This window comes from Pipistrellus kuhlii, unplaced genomic scaffold, assembly GCF_014108245.1.
Source record: "Pipistrellus kuhlii isolate mPipKuh1 unplaced genomic scaffold, mPipKuh1.p scaffold_m20_p_3, whole genome shotgun sequence".
NCBI classification, from domain to species: Eukaryota; Metazoa; Chordata; class Mammalia; order Chiroptera; family Vespertilionidae; genus Pipistrellus; species Pipistrellus kuhlii.
In genome coordinates, this window is record NW_023425529.1 from 52895825 (window position 1) to 52915860 (window position 20036).

Consider the following 20036-nt stretch of genomic DNA (forward strand, 5'->3'; position numbering starts at 1 on the left):
GGGCCCACTGTGATCCTCTTTGAAGGCCCCCCTCCCCCTACACACACACCTGGGGATTGTTAACGAGCAGCCAAAAATTGAGAATCCTTTGTCTCATGGAAGGGAGGCTGCTAAGCCACATGTGTCAAACACAAGGCCCTTGGGCCAAATCCATCCCGCCAGGCCTTGCAATGTAGCCTGCACCGCGCTGTCATCACTGCACTCCGCTGCGTTTCCATCACAATGACAGTTTATAACTGTTCAGTAAACCATTCGGCCCGCGATTTAGGCTGGATTTTAGATTTTGGCCCCTTCTCTGACTGAGTTCGACACCCCTATGCTAAGCAGTCAGGGGACTCACTTCCTAGCCCCAAGTCTGCCCTGGGCTCACTGTGTGACCTCCGAAAGTCACTTATATTCCCCTGAACTGGCCGGACGAGTGTTGTTAGGAAAGGGGGAGTGAGGTGGGTGCTTCAGTGATGCGTTCCTCTGACAATTCCAACCAGAGCCGGGCAGTTTTATCAGGGTCTTGCCCGGCTGGTATGGCTCAGCAGTTGAGCAGTGACCCAGAAACCAAAAGGTCGTCGGTTTGATTCTGAGGCAGGGCATATGATGGTTGTGAGCTTGATCTCCAGTAGGGAGCATGCAGGTGGCAGCTGATCGTTGATGATCCTCTCTCATCGATGTTTCTATCTCTCTATCCCTCTTTCTCCCCCCCCCCCTCTCTAAAAATCAATAAAAACATATTTTGAAAAAAGAGAAAAAACACCAGGGTTTTGAGAAAGATTTTGGACAAAAAGATACAACTGTCTAAAAAAAAAAATCTTAAAAGCCCTTGAACTTGATAAAACCAAGCCCATTAAGAGATTTCAAGCCGAAACTGGTTTGGCTCAGTGGATAGAGCGTTGGTCTGCGGACTGAAAGGTCCCAGGTTCGATTCCAGTCAAGGCATGTACCTTGGTTGCGGGCACATCCCCAGTAGGAAGTGTGCAGGAGGCAGCTGATCCATGCATGATTCTCTCTCATCGATGTTTCTAACTATCTCTCTCTCTTCCTCTCTGTAAAAAAAAAATAATAAAAATATATATCTATACCTATACCTATACTTATACCTATACCTATTTATTTATCTATCTATCTATCTATCTATATGAAGAGATTTCAAAATGTTGAGTGTCCTCTTAGGGTAAGGAACTTAAAGTAAGTGATACACTATTGTAGGGAAGTGTGCTCTCACCACATGCTGTGACTCCAGGCCAACCGTTAAAGTGTAAGAGACCGCAGACTCACGAGACACCCGGGGACGGGTCCAGGCACCCCCCATCACTCACCAAGCCTTACAGCGTAGACCATATTCTAGATGCTTCACACACGTTAGCTCAATAAGCCTTACTCCAAACCTATGAATAACCACTCGGTAGAAATGGTCACTCTCCCCGTCCTATAGAGGAGAAAACGAGGGACAGAATGCACCTGCTCGAGGTCACCACCTGAGTGATGCGGCCGGGGTCAGTCCCTGCCCCACACCATCAACCGTGTGAAGCTAAATACCCTACCCCACCCTCCTCCGGACCCTGGCGAACAGCTCGCCCTAATGCACACTGGCACTCACATCCACCACTTCTCCTCTCTGCAACCTGAATTGGAACCTGGGTAATTTTTCCTCAAACACAAAATCTGATCATGTTTCTATGACCAGTCTAACAACCTGCTCAGAAGCTGGCTCCAGTCTACGAGCCCCAGTGTGCAACCTCTGAGCCAGCCTCTTCCTCTCCCTGACTCCAAATTCCACCCACCCCTGCAGCTCACCACAACCACTGCCAACCTCACCCTCTCTGCTCAATCCTCCCTCCCTCCCCTGTCAGCTTTGTATTTGGCTTAAATATCATCTCCAAAGTCTCACCACACCCTGAAGCCACCCAACTGCAGAATTCGTCATATTGTACGTGATCTGTCACCTGCTTGGGCAAAGATAGAAAGAATATTCTGGAAAATGGGGAACTAATAGGTAATGCAGGTAAAAAGAGGAGTATATGTGGTGTCAACATACAGACACACCAGGGTTATTTTAAAAGCTGGGTAACGTACATATGCACCTTCAAGTGACTCCACACACACCGACCCCATCTGTCCTGATGCGTCAGCACAGAAAAGAGCAGGCTGCACAGCAAGACACCTGGGCTCTGGAATTCACTACGTCGTGATCTTAGGCAAGTTCCTTACCTGCTCGAGACTGCTTCCTTGTTTAAAGAACAAGACAGAACTAGGATATACCAGGTGTACCGGTTAATAAGGCAGATTTTTTTCAATAGATGGAGTCACACGTATGTTGATATATATTCGATTTGATATGTATGCTATTTTGTTGTATTGACAACAAGCTTCAAAAGATCCTATGTCAAATTTGCTGAAGGGGTTAACATCATAGATATTTTTATGCTTAAAAATGTCAAATTTCGTGCCCCAAAAAAAGCATTGGCGGGAAGTTTTAATTCATTACTTTATTTTGAAGAACAGTGCTGCTGAAAGTTATCATATACTTCGGGAAGCTTATGGTGAATATGCTCCATCTCAAGATACTTGTGAACACTGGTTTAAATGCATTAAAAGTGATGATTTTGATGTGAAAGACAAAGAATGTCCAGGTCAACCCATTAAAGGTTTGAAGACCAACATTTACAGGCATTATTGGATGAAGATGCGTGTCAAACTAAAAAACAACTTGCAGGAAGATTAAACGTTGCTTGCAAACAATTTCTGGTCATTTACAAGCATTGGGAAAAATTTTAAAGGAAGGGAAATGGGTGCCACATCAACTGAACGAAAGACAAATGGAAAACCGAAAATTCATCAGTAAAATGTTGCTTCAACAGCATGAAAGAAAAGTCTTTTTTGCATCAAATTGTGACTGGCGATGAAAGTGCATTTATTTTGAGAACCCCAAATGTACAAAATCATAGGTTGATCCAGGTCAACCATCAACATCGACTGTAAGGCCAAATTGCTTTGGAAAGAAGACAATGCTCTGCATTTGGTGAGATCAGGAAGGGGTGGTGTATTATGAGCATCTAAAACCAGGCGAAACCATTAATACTGATTGCTACTGACAACAAAAAATCAATTTGAACCACACTTTGATGGTGAAATGACTAGAATGTGCCAGAAGACACAGCAAAGTAATTTTGATTCATGATGATGCACCACCACACACTTCAAAACCAGTTAAAAGATCTTGCCTGGGAAATATTAACCCACCCGCTGTATTCACCAGACCTTGCTCCTTCAGATTACCACTTGTTCTGAACAATGGCACACGCACTTTCTGAGCAGCACTTCAAAACGTACAAAGAAGTGGAAAACTGGGTCTCTGAATGGTTTGCCTCAAAACAAGAAAAGTTCTATTGGGACGGTATCCACAAATGACCTGAAAGATGGGGGAAATATATAGCTAGCGATGGACATTACTTTGAATAAAGCACTTTTGAAGTTTCTCTTGAAACTATCATGTTTTCTTCAATTATAAAATCCACATTATTAACCGGTACACCTAGTAGACTGTAAGGATTCACTCATTTAAGACCTGTCTCGGAGTCCCCTCTTCTATGTGCCTGACTCAGGCTGCGCACTGGGGTTGTAGCAGGGAGAGGAACATCATGGTTCCCAAGCTTTAGAACGTGAACAGGTAAGTACAGTGTGTTAGGAAGGAGACATGCATGGTGCCACAGGAGTGGAAGATGTGTATTAAATGTGCAGACAACCATGGGTTGCGGAGGTAGAGGTGTGACTGTAATGGGATAACACTAGGGAGCAATTGTAATGCTAGAACTGTTGTATCCTGGTAGCGGTTACATGAATCTATGTTTATGTTAAAATTCATAAACTATGCACCAAAAGAAACATACTGTATAATAATTTTTTAAACGATAAATAAAATGTATAGCACTATACCCAGCATAGAAGAGAAACAAACAAACAAAAAAAAACTAGAAGCAATAGTAACTCCTTAAACTCGCTATCAAATGGTCTGGGTGGGGGAGCATGAGCAGGCAAGGGGCTTAAGGACGCCCTGACCCTGGGATGCCAAGATGTGCACGTTAGCTCCTCACTTTCACCTCTGTCCAACGGGCCCTCACCTTCCCCTCACTGTGTAGCATCTGTCACTTCTATTCTCCTTAAATTCTTTCCGACGGAAAAATCTAAGTTCAAAGCACATCTACTGAGTACCTACTGCGTCTAATCCTCACCACACCACCATCAAATGGGTGTCATTATCCCATTTTACCAATGGTTTAACACAGTGGTCGGCAAACTCATTAGTCAACAGAGCCAAATATCAACAGTGTAACGACTGAAATTTCTTTTGAGAGCCAAAATTTTTAAACTTAAATTCCTTCTAACGCCACTTCTTTAAAATAGACTCGCCCAGGCCGTGGTATTTTGTGGAAGAGCCACACTCAAGGGGCCAAAGAGCTGCACGTGGCTCACGAGCCGCAGTTTGCCGACCGTGGGTTTAACAAGAGCACAGGTATGTGGTGACATCAAGATTAGAACCCAGTCCGTTAGATTCCAAATTAAAGGATCTTTCCAATTTCCCAATACACACAACTCGGTGGAATTAATCTCCCTGGTTTCTGTGACTCTGTAGCCTTTAGCACCTCTGTGCTAATGTACTTGGTTGCTTGCTAGTAACTGTGTACATGTCCTGGGCCACGAACTAACTGCTGAAACTTCTCCACAGTGGCCCCGGATTAACCTCTGGTAGAATCTAAAATGTCCCCGGGTCCATGGTCCAGGATACAAAGTTCTACACCCGCAAAATCAATCCTTTAAATTCAGTCACAGACTCTTAACAAATTTTAAAATTACTAATATTATTTTAACAACTATTTACCTTGTTTCTGCTTCAGACAGCACGAATGAAAGGCGCACTCTACTTTGAGAAAAGCATGATTGAGCCCTTTCCTGGCTTACCACATAATTAAATGTGACAGTCGTCACTTACGCCTCACAAAAGAATGACTGTGAAGCGGTTCCCCCTGTCACATGGCGAATTATTTCACTTATCAGCAATATAGTCTTATTTGTAACTTACAACACATACACGCATTCCCACCTCCTTCCAGAAATACACCTGCAGCCAAATAAAGAGAAATTCCGGAAGGTGACAAATTGAGAATCGGAAGTTCACAGTTTCTCTGTTAGGATTTCTCTACAGAAGGCTCGATGTCACATTCTCTCACGTTCTAGAAACCGCTTTTTAATAATGTTGCCATTGCCTTTTATCCTATTCCCATGATTACCTAGAATGCCAGGACTTGAATGAATGAGTTGTAACTGGGGAAGAGCTTCTGGAGTATTTCAGTAAATAGAAGACTGCTCCAAACAGAAATTTTCCCACTGAATTGGGAGCAGAAATAAGCCCTGCTACGAGCAGCATGTACCCATGTTGGCTCAGGTGAAATTACAGCTAATCAAGCATGTAAAAACTGGGTAGCCTAGCCCAGCCAGTGTGGCTCAGTGGTTGAGCATCAACCTATGAACCAGGAGGTCAAGGTTGGATTCCCGACCAGGACACATGCCGAGCTTGCAAGCTCGTTCCCTAGTAGGGGGTATATGTAGGAGGCAGCCCATCAGTGATGTTCCTATCTTTCTCCTTTCCTCTCTGAAATCTATAAAAATATACTTTAAAAAAAAATCAGTAGCCTAAACGTCAGCCCTATTTGAAGCAGGAGACACATCAACTCTGGGGATCCCACTGGGAAGACAGGGTCATAAGCCATCTGGGAGGCAATGGGGTGGCCCCTCACCTGGCGAGCTGACAAAGAAAGGGAGATTCTAGACAAAACTTAGATGTTTCCCATGGAGTCCGGGAGAAGAGTTGAGACATAAAGCAGGAAACACGAAAGCCAGGAATGCGGTCTGACACGTCTGTGCCAGTGTACAGAGGTGGGGATTTTGCATTCTCTTACGCATTGCACAGATAGCTAGCATTCTCTTACTGCACAGATGGCTAACAATTTACAACCCCTCTCCCAGACCCTCCCGCCCAGATGAGCACTGGCTTAACGTATGTAAGGCTGAGGGGAGTTCAAAACAGCCAGTCAGCACGTAGGAGGAAAATTAGAAATTCTCTCATGTGTTTTCATCCAGAGCTGAAGAAATTTTGAGCTTTGCTAGTATTTGCCATTCAGACGGACTCTGGCGCCCTCAAGTGGTAGGCTTGTCAATTTTCTCCATGAACATGGATGCTCTCTCATACCCCTCAGCTTTGCTATATTATGACCTTTAACTGGTTACCTGCTCCCCCAACTAAGTGGTCTTGTCCATGATATTACTAGGTTTTCAACTAAATTACCCCTCACAAATTGGAAAAGAGGTTTTTAAAAAAACTTCTGCAAAGAAACTGCTGATAGAAAATAGGAGCAAATAAACACGTCGCCACCAGCACTGAACTCAGGCCAAGGCAAGCCAGTCTAGTCCTATCTAACAGTAATAATCCTTCCAGAATCATCATCATTCCAGCCAAAAGGATCTAACGTAATCAAGGACACAGTTGAAATAGGGGGTCAGACTCGCCATTGCTAATGATACTTTGAGATATTCGCTAATGGGAACACCAAGTCCTGGCTTTTAGCAAGACAGCAAATGAGTCACTGTGTGAAAAACACTTAGGCCAACGCCTAGCCTATGATAAACACCATGTAACTGTTAGCTGTTATTATTTTAAAATATCGCCTTTTTATCCCCATTGTTTTTAAATATGCATATAAATATGTAATTGTGTACTATATGGATATACAGCAGTATAATTACATATCAACAAATGAAAAAAATACATTGGGGGTACCTATTCAAAAACACTGTCTTCAAGTGATGGTTCGGAGATGGCTGCTTCAGACATAGTTGTCTGATGAGAAAGCGTGGTGCCCTCCTGGCCGCCTGCCCTGAAGACACAAGTACTCAGCTCCTTTGACATTCTTCTTTCCTTCTTTACCACAACCTGCCAGGTGGTAAGATCACCTGAGGAGGGGCCCTATCTAGCAGCAGCGAGAAAGCACCATCACAAGTGCAGAATCCACTCCGAGTGAAATCCCATGGCTGATTTCCCCAAAGGCAGAGTCTGAGCATGGGAGGCACTCACCTCCCTTTCTCACTGCAGATAAAAGGAATTATGTACTTCTTTCCCACGGTTCCCCTTTTTCCACTGGGGAAGCACAGACTTGACCTGGTCTTCTGATTCCCCGCTATAAGCCACCATCATATGGCTTGATTTCCATAAAGTTTCTGGCCAGTTTTCAAGGTATCACTGTGCAAAGGGTAACTCAGAATGAAGAGGAACTGCTTTCAGCATTTCACCCACAGTGCTCTCCAAATCATCTGATCTGCACAGTAACACCAGCAGGGGGCGATGAATAAGCTTGATGACAGAGCTGACAGGAGGAAAAATCTGAGCAACTTCATCAAGTCCTTCCTAGGACCCAAGCTCTGCCCGCTGCCTGCTCAGAATCATGCCCATACTGCACAGCTTGCTTCTTTATTTCTAACCATACCTCTCTTTTTTACTAAACAATTCAAATAGTTTGCTCCCCAGTGGGAAGAACCCTTAATGTCACCTACTGAAGTGAGAATGCTGCTTCCTTCTTAGGAGCTGACAATATAAAATGGAGATTCTTTTGGTTCAATTCCTCCAATGTTATGAAGCAGAGGGATGTATGATAAGCTTAGCTAGTTTGGGGCTTGTTTCTTAAATGTGGCAATTTAGCCCCATATCTTAAAATATTAAATTAATTTCTGATAGGAAGTATAAAGTTTGCAACAGTTTTGGTTTCATTGTATTGTGCTTTATTCTAGACCAGCAATTCTCAACATTTCTCATCAAATGGCATCATAAACTAATTACTAAAATTCTGTGTCTCACCAGAAAATATATCATATTTTTTGCCAACGGGACCAAAATAATAGGTATAATTTTTAGTCATTCATACCAGATAGCTACTGTATTGGCTGTTGTTATTTTTTTATTTGATAATCTAAGGGAAAATAAGTCAGTGCCCCTGAGTCAGTAGTGAGGTATTGCATGTTTTAAAAATTCTTGCACACACCAGTTGAAAATCATTGTTCTTGACTGATAAGTTAGCTCAGGAATGTGAGCAAACTAATACTTTATACCTCAACGACTTCTCCCTAAATTAATTTACAATAAAATATAAATGTGAAATAATAATGAAATACAGCTGCAAACTCCACTATTCTGAGCAGTTTTCCTATTTTTAACTAATTTAATTCTAACAACCCTAAAATAGACAGAAACTATTATTCCTGATTCACAGATGATGAAACGCAGCCACAGTGAGGTCAAGTAACTTACACAGGTAACTCATCTCATGAGGGGCAGGCACAGATTCTCATTCAATGAGATGGCTTTTCTTTTTGCCCTGATTTTATGCAAACATCGATCATTTAGCAAGACAAAATGACCTATAAGGACAGGATGACGATGAACAATTTCCTTTCAATTCTCTCATTCACCCGAGTCAGTAAGAGCTGTTGTCCAGCTGCTAAGTTGACAGGGTACACTACTAAATAACTCCTAAAAGAGAAATCACAGCCCTGGCTGGGGTTGCTCAGTGATTAGAGCATTGGCCCATGGACTAAGCGCACATACCTGGGTTGCAGGTTCAATCCCTGGATCAAGTCAGATGCGTGCGGGAGGCAATCAATGTGTCTCTCTCACATCAATATTTCTCTTTTCCTCTCTTTGTCTCCTTCCCTCCCTCCCTTGCACTCTCTAAAAATCAATGGAAAAAATATTCTTGATTGAGAATTAACTAAAAAAGGGAGAGAAACTGCAATGGAAATGAGAAAATATTTAGTATCATATGATACTGAACATTAGGAGTTACTCTTCCTTTACTTTGAATTTTTCCAAAGACATTTTTTTCCGGCACATTTTCCAATTGCTAATGAATAAAGAGGCAGCATGTTACAAGTTCAGACTCTGAGGTTGGAGTACCTGGGTTGAGATTAGGCTCCACACTTTCCAGGCCTGTGCCTCAGTTTCCTCATCAGAAAAATAAAGAAAATATTGCCAGGTCTTCTAAAGATCTAGGGCAGTGGTCGGCAAACTGTGGCTCTTTGGCCCCTTGAGTGTGGCTCTTCCACAAAATACCACAGCCTGGACGAGTCTATTTTGAAGAAGTGGCGCTAGAAGTTTAAAAAATTTGACGGTCAAAATAAATTTGAATCGTTGTACTGTTGCTATTTGGCTCTGTTGATAATGAGTTTGCCGATCACTGATCCAGGGAAATCCGGTCACAAGTGAAGCAGGGAGAAAGTTCTATTTCCTCTGCCTTCACACTTGCTCCAGAGGGGAAATCTACTGTGGAACCATGTCTTAGTTGTGTTCTCAGCTACTGGTTACATCTTGGTCAAACCTAATCTTCTGAGTAAACCAACACCCAATGAGGAGAGAACTGTAAAGTTACTCTCACTGCCACCAACATGGCAATTCCTGGTTGTGACGTCATCCTTCTTAACCATGGGTGAGAGTTTCAGTCTCTGGAATTCAGAGTTTTGAGAGAAACCACTGAACTCTGGCTTCAAAGAATCTAAGTCAATAAGTATGTTATTTTCACACGCCCAGAACAAAGACCTTGATTAAGAGGGAAAGTTAGAGTAATAAACACAATGAGAGAGTAATAAAAGGCCGCTCCTATTGTTTCCGTAGAGCTGATATCATTGCAGGAAGCAGACTGCCACACAAGGGCCAAGTATCCCGGAGTCCTGCTACTGTGGAACCACAGCAACCCCCACTTCGCGTCCTGGGGACAAACGTCCTTGCAGAAAACAGGAAAAGAGTAGCAAATCTTCACTCCAGAGAGTGGAAAGAGACTCCTCATTTCCCTTGCACTTCTCCCCATCCCAACTGGGATCCTATCTGCCTAGAATTCCCACAGTGCAGTCCTAGCCTCTGCTGTGAAATATAATCGCTTTCCCCTCCCCTGCTGACGAACTTGGCCACGACGGGACACTGCCATCTCCTGTTATTGTAATTAGACACCGAACTAATAGATACTGAAACCACGTACTTTGATGTGTTTTGACTAAATTACACAACATGAGGGAGCTCCTAAGGAAACAGACTTGGAATGCATGTGTCTACCGCCTAGTCTTAAGCCCAAACAATCTGTTCCAAACAGTCGGATGTGGGGGAAGTGTTCTGGTGTTGCCACAATGCCCTATTCTCCCACCCACACTCCTAACGTAAGGGCAAGAACCTTCCTTTCTCTGTGACAGTTGATATTCCACTGTATATATAACTTACAAAGTAACCCCGCCCCCTCAGGTAAGTGTAGTATCCATCTGTCACCATACATAATCTATATATATAAAAGCCTAAGAGACCGGCCAAGCAGACATGCACTGATCACCAGGGGGCAGACACTCAATGTAGGAGCGGACACCACCGACATGGAAACATGGAACACACTGATGAATCTCAGAGGGAAGGGGGGAGAGGGTAGGGCAGGAAGAGATTAACCAAAGATCTTATAAACCTACTAGAGGCCTGGTGCACGGATTTGTGCACCAGTGGGGACCCTAGGCCTGGCCTGTGAGAATTGGGCCAAAACCGGAAGTCTGACATCCCCTGAGAGGTCCCAGATTATGAGAGAGAACAGGCCAGGCCGAAGGACCCCACACGTGCACAAATCCATGCACTGGGCCTCTAGTTATTTCAATATTACTGACTATATTCCTGCTGCAGTAATTTACATTCCATTACCATTTGTAACTGCAACTTTGTACTTCTGAATCTCTTCACCCAGCCCCACAAACCCATTCCCATTTGACAACCATCAGTTTGTTCTCTATCTATGAGTTTGTTTGATTATTTATTTTGGCTTTTAGATTCCACATATAAGTGAAATCATATGGTCTTAGTCTTTGTCTGACTTATTTCCCTTAGAATATTACCCTCTAGGTCCATCTGTGTTGTTGCAAATGGTAAGAGTTCATTATTTTTTCTGGCCAAGTAATATTCCATTGTATACATGTACCACTACTTTTAAAAATCAAATCATCTACAGATAGACACTTAGGTTGCTACCATACCTTGGTTAAGGCATATGAAATGTCCTTCTCTGTCTCTTGATATAGCCTTAGTTTTAAAGTCTACTTTGTCTGAAATAAGTATTGCTACCTGCACTTTTTAAAAATCCATTCACATTTAAAGTAATTAATGATAGCTATGTAGCCATTGCCATTTAATTATTCACACTGTTGATCTGTTTCCCCTTCTCCTTCTCCTTCTCCTTCTCCTTCTCCTTCTCCTTCTCCTTCTCCTTCTCCTCCTCCTCCTCCTCCTTCTTCTTCTTCATGTCCCTTAACATTTGTAATACTGGTTTGGTGGTGGTGAACTCCTCTAGCTTTTTCCTGTTTGGGAAGGACAGGAACTCTTTAACACTAGGTTTATAAGATGCCCTCAAGAGCGAACTCATCTGGTGTCCTTTTCTTTATCTCATCCCTAGAATTAGATACTTGAGAACTGAAAAGCAAAGTTCTTAGAAAAGCTATGCTTGCACTTGAGGCTGGCAATCATCATGATAAATGAAGATTCCTTAAAACCTCTCAAATCAAAGGAAATAAAACCGAGGAATGGTGATTAGTTCCCACAAACATTGGGAGGCAGGCAGGAGGCTGTTAGGGATAAAGTGTTGCTCAGCAAGTGAACAGGATCTTTCCTAAGGGACAGTCTTATGAAGGTGTCTTTTGGGAATACTAGTATTTTATTTATTTTTAATTTAAATATGTATTTTTTTTTATTGATTTCAGAGTGGAAGGGAGAGAGAAACATCAACAATAAGAGAGAATCATTGATTGGCTGCCTCTTGCACAACCTTTACTGGGGGGAGGGGGGAGAGGGAGAGAGAGGGATTGAGCTCACAACCCAGGCATGTGCCCTTGGCCTGAATCGAACCTGGGACCCTTCAGTTCACAGGCAGATGCTCTGAGACAAACTGGCTAGGGCAGAATACTTGCATTTTAGATTCTCTTCCTTCCTAGCTACCCACACTATGTCCCCAAACAAAGAATCAGAGGCATGGAGATGTTAAGAGACTTGCAACATTATCCATTGCCCTGGTATCCATTTCCAACCTGCCTGCTTTGGGCTTACAGTTCTTCACACAGAAACCACCACCGTGACCCAGGCACAGGGAGAGTTCCAGCCCGGCCTGTCACAGAAAGCATCCTTCTCTCCTTCACATCCACTGCAGATGCTTCAAAACTTCTTCATTTCACTATGTCCCTACCCTCGAAATTTAAAAAGAAACTGGATCCATTACTGAGTATTTTGTGAAGAAGAATACAATAACTCAACCATGTCTCCTTGCGTTCCTTCAGGAGAAAACACTAGAGTGCAGAACACTCTTAAGCGCTTTTACTTGTATCCCTTTTACGTTTTATGAAGTCTTCCAAACATTGGTCCTTTAGTTCTCGACCTTTTCCTTATATGTAGCTGGAGCCTGAAATGACTTTGTTTTCTTTCTTAAAGTCAGGAGCTGCTGTTGAGAGCTCAGCCAGATACAGAGAAACAGCACTCCTCCAGTAAGTGCCTCATGGAGGCCAGGAGAGGCAGAATATAATGTATGTTATTGTTTCCACCAAGTTTTTTTTTTTTTTTTTTTTTTGGTGTGTGTGTGTGTGTGTGTGTGTGTGTGTGTTTTAAGTTTTGTTTTCACACAGGAAGATTAATTTGACTTCTTTGGCTAAAAGACTTCTCTTTGAATCGGCATAAGAGATGGCTTACAGTTGCCTTAAAATCTTTACACCAATTAATAATTATCTGCAGTAAGAAACATACCATCTCATTTTATCCAGTTACTTCTATGGCCATTCAATATAAGAAATGTCATTGAACAAAAAGCCAGACTTCTAGAGAATCCCTCTATCACTGATGATTTCTAACGTATATAAAAAAAAAACTCCTATGGGGCCCTGGCTGGTTTGGCTCAGTGGATAGAGTGTCAGCCTGCGGACTCAGGTGTCCAGGGCTAGATTCGGTCAAGGGAATGTACCTTGGTTGCGGGCGCATTGAAAAGTGGGGAGTGTGCAAGAGGCAACTAAATCAATGTTTCTGGCTCTCTATCCCTCTCCTTTACTCTCTGTAAAAAAATCAATAAAAATATATTTAAAACAAAACAAAACAAAACAAAACAAAACAAAACAACTCCTATGGTTGGTTAATTCTTTTTTCCAGTGTGAATTTAATGTTACTTTACAGAAAAGTTTGTTTCCTTCAACAACCACTAAAAAAGGTGGCATTCTAGATGAAAGAACTCTGTAAATGTTTATTTTTACTTTATTAAGTTTATTGGGGATGAGGAGATGAAGAAAGCAGGGAGACATGAATCACACCGCGTAGAAGAAGCCCATGCATCTTCCTTCTGCAGCCTTCATATGTCAACCCTGTTTACAAATAAGGTAATGGTGCCATTATTTATCCCGCGGTCCCATTTCTTACGGAGAGTATTTGCCCCCTTTTCAACCTTATTGTTCTGACGTCTCTATGGCTGAGGGCATGGTTACCTCCCTTCCACTCCCACTCTCTTGTTGAAACGTCTTTGAGTTTGCAACTCCTGAAATCTAAACCTCCCTCCTCTTGCTTCTGAGTTCTAGAGCGGTATTTCTAACATCTTACAAAAACACTTCCAACCTAGGAAGTTAGAATATTCCAAACTCAAGTCATTTCCGCCCTCCCCTCACCTTTAGCCCTGTACCTGCTCCAGAGCCCACATTCAAGGACCAACATCCAGGAGCTGAAACTTGGCACCTCTAACTCTTCCCTGCTCGTGAGGAGGTCATCTGGGCACCTCAACTGTGTCTCTCACATCATCTCCTCTGGGCCTTCCGTTGCTCTGATCGCTGCCTTATTCCAAGCTGCCATCATTTCCCAGCCAGATTCCTGCTTGAGGCAGACTCCTAGGTGTCCCAGCCTCTAGCCGGCTCCCCTAACCTTCCGTAGCGAGCTTCCCACTGGCACTTCTGTCTTGTCCATGATGCTCTTGTCTAAAGTCATTTGGTTAAGCCGAAACCGGTTTGGCTCAGTGGATAGAGCATCGACCTGTGGACTCAAGGGTCCCGGGTTCGATTCCAGTCAAATTCATGTACCTTGGTTGTGGGCACATCCCCAATAGGAGGTGTGCAGGAGGCAGCTGATCGATGTTTCTCTCTCATCGATGTTTCTGACTTTCTATCCCTCTCCCTTCATCTCTGTAAAAAAATCAATAAAATATATTTTTTTTAAAAAAATAAAGTCATTTGGTTAAAATTCCAGCTCATTGAGGCATTAAGTGGCTCCTGTATGTGAAATCTGCTTGCTGTTTCTGCGTCATCACGCTCCAAGCGACTCCTCATGCTCCAGCACACTGGAGACAGGCCCCATGTGCTCCGACACCAGCCTGCCTTTGCACACACGTGTTGCCTGTCAGAAACTCCTCTCTCTTTTATCGGCTTGGTTAATTCCTAGTCACTTTTCTCAAATGTCACTTTCTCTAGGCAGCCTTCTGTAACCCAACCTATCCCCTCTGCTCCGTGGTTTCCCAAACCACCAGTGCCCAGCCTGACTTAGGCTTCCGTACCGTTTCAGCTCTTCATCTTTCTCCTAAAACTCACTCCTCTGTAGTCCTGCTGCATATGGCCTCTTTCTTCCTCCTCCGCTCAGCTATAGGAACTGGACTGAGTGTACCACCTATCCCCAAGCCTAGCATGCAGACTCAGTGCTCAATACATGTCTGTTGAATGAAGAAATAGATTCAGCCCTGACCGGCATGTTAAGTGGTTAGAACTTTGGTCTTCATACAGCTCCTGAGTTCCAGAACAGTATTTCTAACCAGGATGAGGGCCGGTAGGGGAGGCAACCAGTGATGTGTCTCTCACCTAGAAGTTTATCTCTCTCTCCTCTTTCCCTTCCTTCCACTTTTTCTGAAAAACAATGGGAGGAGGGAGGATATATATCCTCAGGTGAGGATTAACAAAAAAACAAACAAAAAGGAGATGGATTCGTAAGACCCACATTACTTGTCTCCTACGGATGTTTTCTTGCTGGGGCCCTATGTCATTACCCTTTCCTAAGCATCGCCATATCTGAGTTAAGGGATGTCCTTAGATGAGAAAAATCACTGGCCTCATTAGGCAGTGTATCCAGTGTCCTTTGCTAATAAATTGTTCATTCAGAGTGGAAGCCAAAGTCCTGATTACGGGCTGTTCGGGTCCTGCCAGGCTCCTCACTCCACTCCCATGCCCTTTCTGACAGCTCTCTCTGCTCCAGACACACGAGTCTCTTGCTGGGGCTTTAAAACGCCAGGCCGTCCCTCTCTCAGGGCCTCTGCCATGATTTGGAATGCAACTGACAGTCTCCATGGGCCCCTCTGTTTCCTAACTCTGAGCTGATGTAATACTATCAAAATACGTCAGTACTTATTCCTTAAAACGTAAATGCATCGAGACACTATCTTAGTCTACGAAGAGAATCCTAGATCCTTTGCAATCCTGTAGACATTTTGATACAAAAAGATCTGTACATGTTTGTCAAAATAAGCAGTCACATTTGGGTCATCCACTCAATGTCTCTCCTCTGCAGTACCACAGGGCCGCTGGTGGACCCAGTGCCAATCATTCCCTATCTTTTCCCGAATTTCCTTCTGAACTTTCGGAGGATGACTGCTGTCTCCTCCTGGAACAGGAGGGAGGAGACATGCTCTGTGGTTTGTCTGCAGGGCCGCCCCATGGGATGGACGCCAGGGCTCTGGGCCCAGTGAAACAAATGTGAATTTGCAATAGGCTCGGGCACAGGCTCCAGCTGGACAACCCCAAGGGACAGGGAAGGGGAGAAGGGGGCACGATCATAGCGGGGCTGCGGGTCAATGGCAACAGTTATTTCCACCCCCTGTGAGTGGCTGCCCAACTAGCTCCTTTACAAAAGCCTTGTAATGGCTACCTTAAGACCATCAAATGTTCCACATACCGATTCTTGCAATAAAATCTATGTATGATTTGGGTGTTTTATATAAAGGTTAAAAACCTACACACCACTTCTTCACACAGATGTTGCCTTCAGCTGACTGGTAGCCTGAGCAGAGACCTCCCTTCACTAACCCTGGGGCCTGCCTTTCTCCTGTCCATGACACTGCACTCAGCTGGAACTGGGGTGTGTGTGCTCCCCTCCCCGAGACCGGGGGCAGAGCGGGGTCTTACCGCGTTCTCCTTCAGTTGCAGGCCCTCCCCATTGGGAAGGGAGGACCGTCTCTTGGTGGAGTTCCTGTTGGGGGTGGAGGCCACGGCCCCCGCTTTCTTCTTCACGGTGAGTATCTCGCAGCTGGCCTGGTCTTCGTTGTGCGTGCTCTTCCCGGCATTGATGACCCTGAGGAGAAGCCAGAAGAGCTGGTCAGACAGAGTGGTTCTGGGAAAAGCTGAGGGCTTGTAGTCTCCAGAGTCAGCCAGGGCATCTCCATGCCTGGCCCCAAACTAACACCCGGCTTAATGCAAAGGACCTTTGATATCTGAGTAAACCGATTTTTAAAAAACAAATTATAGTCTGGCTGGTGTGGCTCAGTGGTTGAGCGTTGACCTATGAACCAAGAGGTCAACTCCCAGCAGGGCACATGCCCAGGTTGCAGGCTCAGTCCCCAGTGTGGAGAGTGCAGGAATGAGCTGATCAATGTTTCTCTCTCATCGTTGATATTTCTCTCTCGCCCCCTCCTTCTCCCTTCCTTTCTGAAATCAATAAAAATATATATTAAAAAAATAAAAATGGCTTCTATCGGCACACACGAACACATTAACCCAAGCACTGTTCTGAGCACGGTCACCTTCGTAGGTGTCTGACAGGTGTGACCAACCCCACTGATCCATTAGAGTCAAAGCAGACAAGATAATCATTTTTTTTTGGCAAAAACAAGGAAGACAGAACTGGGAAGATGGCTCAGGGAATTCTGTTGCGTTCCTCCAAGTGATAAAAAACCACCACCACCATCAATCCTATCCAAGACCAAGGCAGTCACTGACGGCACGCTGTACAATCCAGGGAAACCGAGAACCACAGTTCACTATCGCCTCCTCACGTTCCCTCTCCACAGAGAAGGGAGGGGATCAAAGGTTTACTCTTTAAACTATGTCCCCCCTCACCTTTCCTCCCGAGAGTCCTCATCACCGTGCGTCACCGCGCCAGGCTTCCGGACGCTGATGTGTACACGGGCCACAGCGTGCTATCATGGCATGCGGACACTCTTTGGCCTGATTACTAGAGGTGCTCAGCATAGGAATGCTTCCCAAAAGCATGCTTCCTTACCCACATGCCTTCTGTGTCAGGTGACCGCAGACGGAGCACTCGTGTTTCAGTGCCGTTTTCTTACCGGGTAACTGAGCCGCTGCGACACTGGATTTCCCCAAAGAGCTCTCCGTGGTGTGCCAGTGGCGGTTTTCTTTCTGAAACTCCCACAGTGTCACAGTGTGACAGAGTGTGGAGGACAGGGAACTCAGTGGCCAGGAAAAAGAAGATGCTCTTTTTGAAGGTAAGATCACGGAAATCCCCTCTGTGAGTGTGGTGTGTTCACTGCTCTGCTAATCTGGTGTACTCCTTCCCAACAATGACAAGACAGCTGTTTTCAAACATCTTTCTAACATTTAAATTCTGCAATAATTACAGATGCGGAGAAAATTGCAAAAACAGTGCTGTATAGATGTACCCTTCACCCAACTCCCTCCAGGGGTAACATTTTCTATCGCTACAGCACAATTATCAAAACAAGTCATGGACTCACACAGAACTCAACCAGACTGCAGCTCTCGTTCAGATGTCACCACATTTTATACAAAATGGTCTTGAGGTTTGAAAACTGTATGTATCTCCATAAGCCAACACACACACACACACACACACACACACACACACACACACGGAAACGGAGAGCAAACTGAGATGTGAGTGCCGCAAGATCTAAGGAGGCAGGGCTAAGCACTCTTCTGCCGAACCTCAGGGTTCGATAGAGGTGTCATATACATTTTAACATTTACTTTAAATTTCTTTCTTTACATGTATAAGCATTTTTGGGGGAAAAGGCAATAATTCAAAAGTTCATTCCCATCTGTTACACATGAATAGATATGTGCTGGTTTACATACTGTTGGCAGCCGTGGCATATCCTACCTTTCTTCTTTCATTGACCAGTATCACTTGACTGAAAGGAGAGCTATTTTGCAATCATAGTCTACCTCGCTCCCCAATATTCATGAATTTTGTGACCTAGGATTCAACCAACCCTGGGTCGAAAACAGTATTTTCAATACGTAGGCATCTGTGGATGCGCAGGGTCAACTGTGTGCCTTGTTCTTCCCCATTTTGTATAATAAGGGACTGGAGCATCCACAGATTGTATATCTGCTGGGGTCCTGAAACTAATCCCCCCACCCAGGATACTGAGGTACAACTGTACTTATCTATATGTTCGGAGAGGGAGGGGTTTGAAATAACTGGATCAGTCATCTATTATCTCCCCTATTTCAAATGCCTATATTCAACAAAACTGCTTCATCATTCCTATTAGGTTTATTATAAATTTCAACCTAACCATATTTTTTTAAACAAAAGCCTACTTTTACTCAGTTTACATTTTCATGTAATATTTTTAAAAAGTAGATTATTGCTTACAGAGTTTGAAAACCTTTGTTGGGGGGTGGGGGGGGAGACATGCATGTGTAAGAAGTGGGGATCCTTGCCCATCTCTGTGAGTCAGCTCTGCCTCTGTAGCCGAGATCCTCTTGAGGATGAAAGGATGGGGAAAGGGGAGTCCAAGGCCTAGTTTCTAGCCCACCTTCACTGTCTCTAAGGAGGAGGCACTTGCATATGGTTGAAGAATACAACGTGGTTCTCGAAGACACAGTGAAGCTACCTGCATGATGACTATTAATATTATCACACTTATTACCTGAGCCAAATAACTCAGCCCAGGGCCCAGAGCCAGGAAGTGACACAGATGAAATTCAGAATGAGCCCTACTTTGGTTCCCAACCCAACCTCTTCCTGTTCCACGTGGGACTGACATCCGCTGTGTCAGCCACACTGACATGTGGGGAAGCACAGGGTCAGCAGACAGGCAGGCTCGGGCCCAGCCCTGCGAGGAAGGGGATTTTTTCCCACACTTCTCTGGCCATCGGAGGAGTCCGAGACGGGGCCCAGAGGAAGGCGGAAGGATGGGTAGTCAGATCTGCTCATCTCTACAGGAGCCCAGGCTTCATCCAGGGCTTTGCCGCTGGAGTTGCTAAGAGAACATGCATCTGACTGGAGTTTCCTTTTTGCCCGTCCTTGGAGAACAAAATCAGGCAGAAGGAGGAGGTTCCAAAATACCACCTGCCACTCCCCAGCCACTGGTGGTGAATCCCACGCAACATGTGCAGTGGGCTGTTTGCTGAATGGGGAGGTCACACCCATGGCCTCCCACGTGAGTGCCTTCCCCGAGGACAGCTGACACGGAGATGTGGCAGGGAGAACCAGTTCGTGACAACGATCCCCTTTTACCGTCCTCTGTACAAGAGGCTTGCTGCTATTTCTAAAACTTGGCATCGCCCTGACCACTGACCCCTAAACTTATGCGGTAGTCAGGTCTTTTTTCTTTTTTTTTTTCCCCCCAACAAGAAAAGCATCACTGATCTCCAATAGCTACATGCCAGGCTGACTCATCGGCCACTGCTGTTTTCCAAAAGCCAGCAAAGCTACTATAATTACACAAACCACGAAGCACTGTCCCTGAAAGTGCTTATCTCTTATTTCTTGGTGGATATTAAACTCCAAAGTTGACCCTAGAAACTTTATTTTATGTGCGAGAAGCCCGGGGCCCTGAGAGGTGGAGACGTGTGCATGGGCACACAGCGGAATACAGCACAGCTGTGAGCACACGGATGAGCTCCCAGTGCTTTCGGCCGCAGCTCTCAGCGGCATTGTTTTCCTATTGTGTGTCTATTCTTATCAGCCGCTGGTTCAGAGGGCTGTATTGCAATGAATG

The 20036-nt window shown here is 44.5% G+C and overlaps 1 protein-coding gene across 1 annotated transcript in view; it reads right to left on the reverse strand.

Annotated features, from left to right (window-relative positions):
• PPM1H (protein phosphatase, Mg2+/Mn2+ dependent 1H) overlaps positions 1–20036 on the reverse strand; it is a 226381-nt gene that overhangs the window by 119266 nt on the left and 87079 nt on the right. Inside the window, exon 2 of the mRNA XM_036458585.2 lies at positions 16234–16399. Within this exon, the coding sequence (XP_036314478.1) occupies positions 16234–16399 (166 nt within the window). The remainder of the gene's footprint in view (positions 1–16233; positions 16400–20036) is intronic.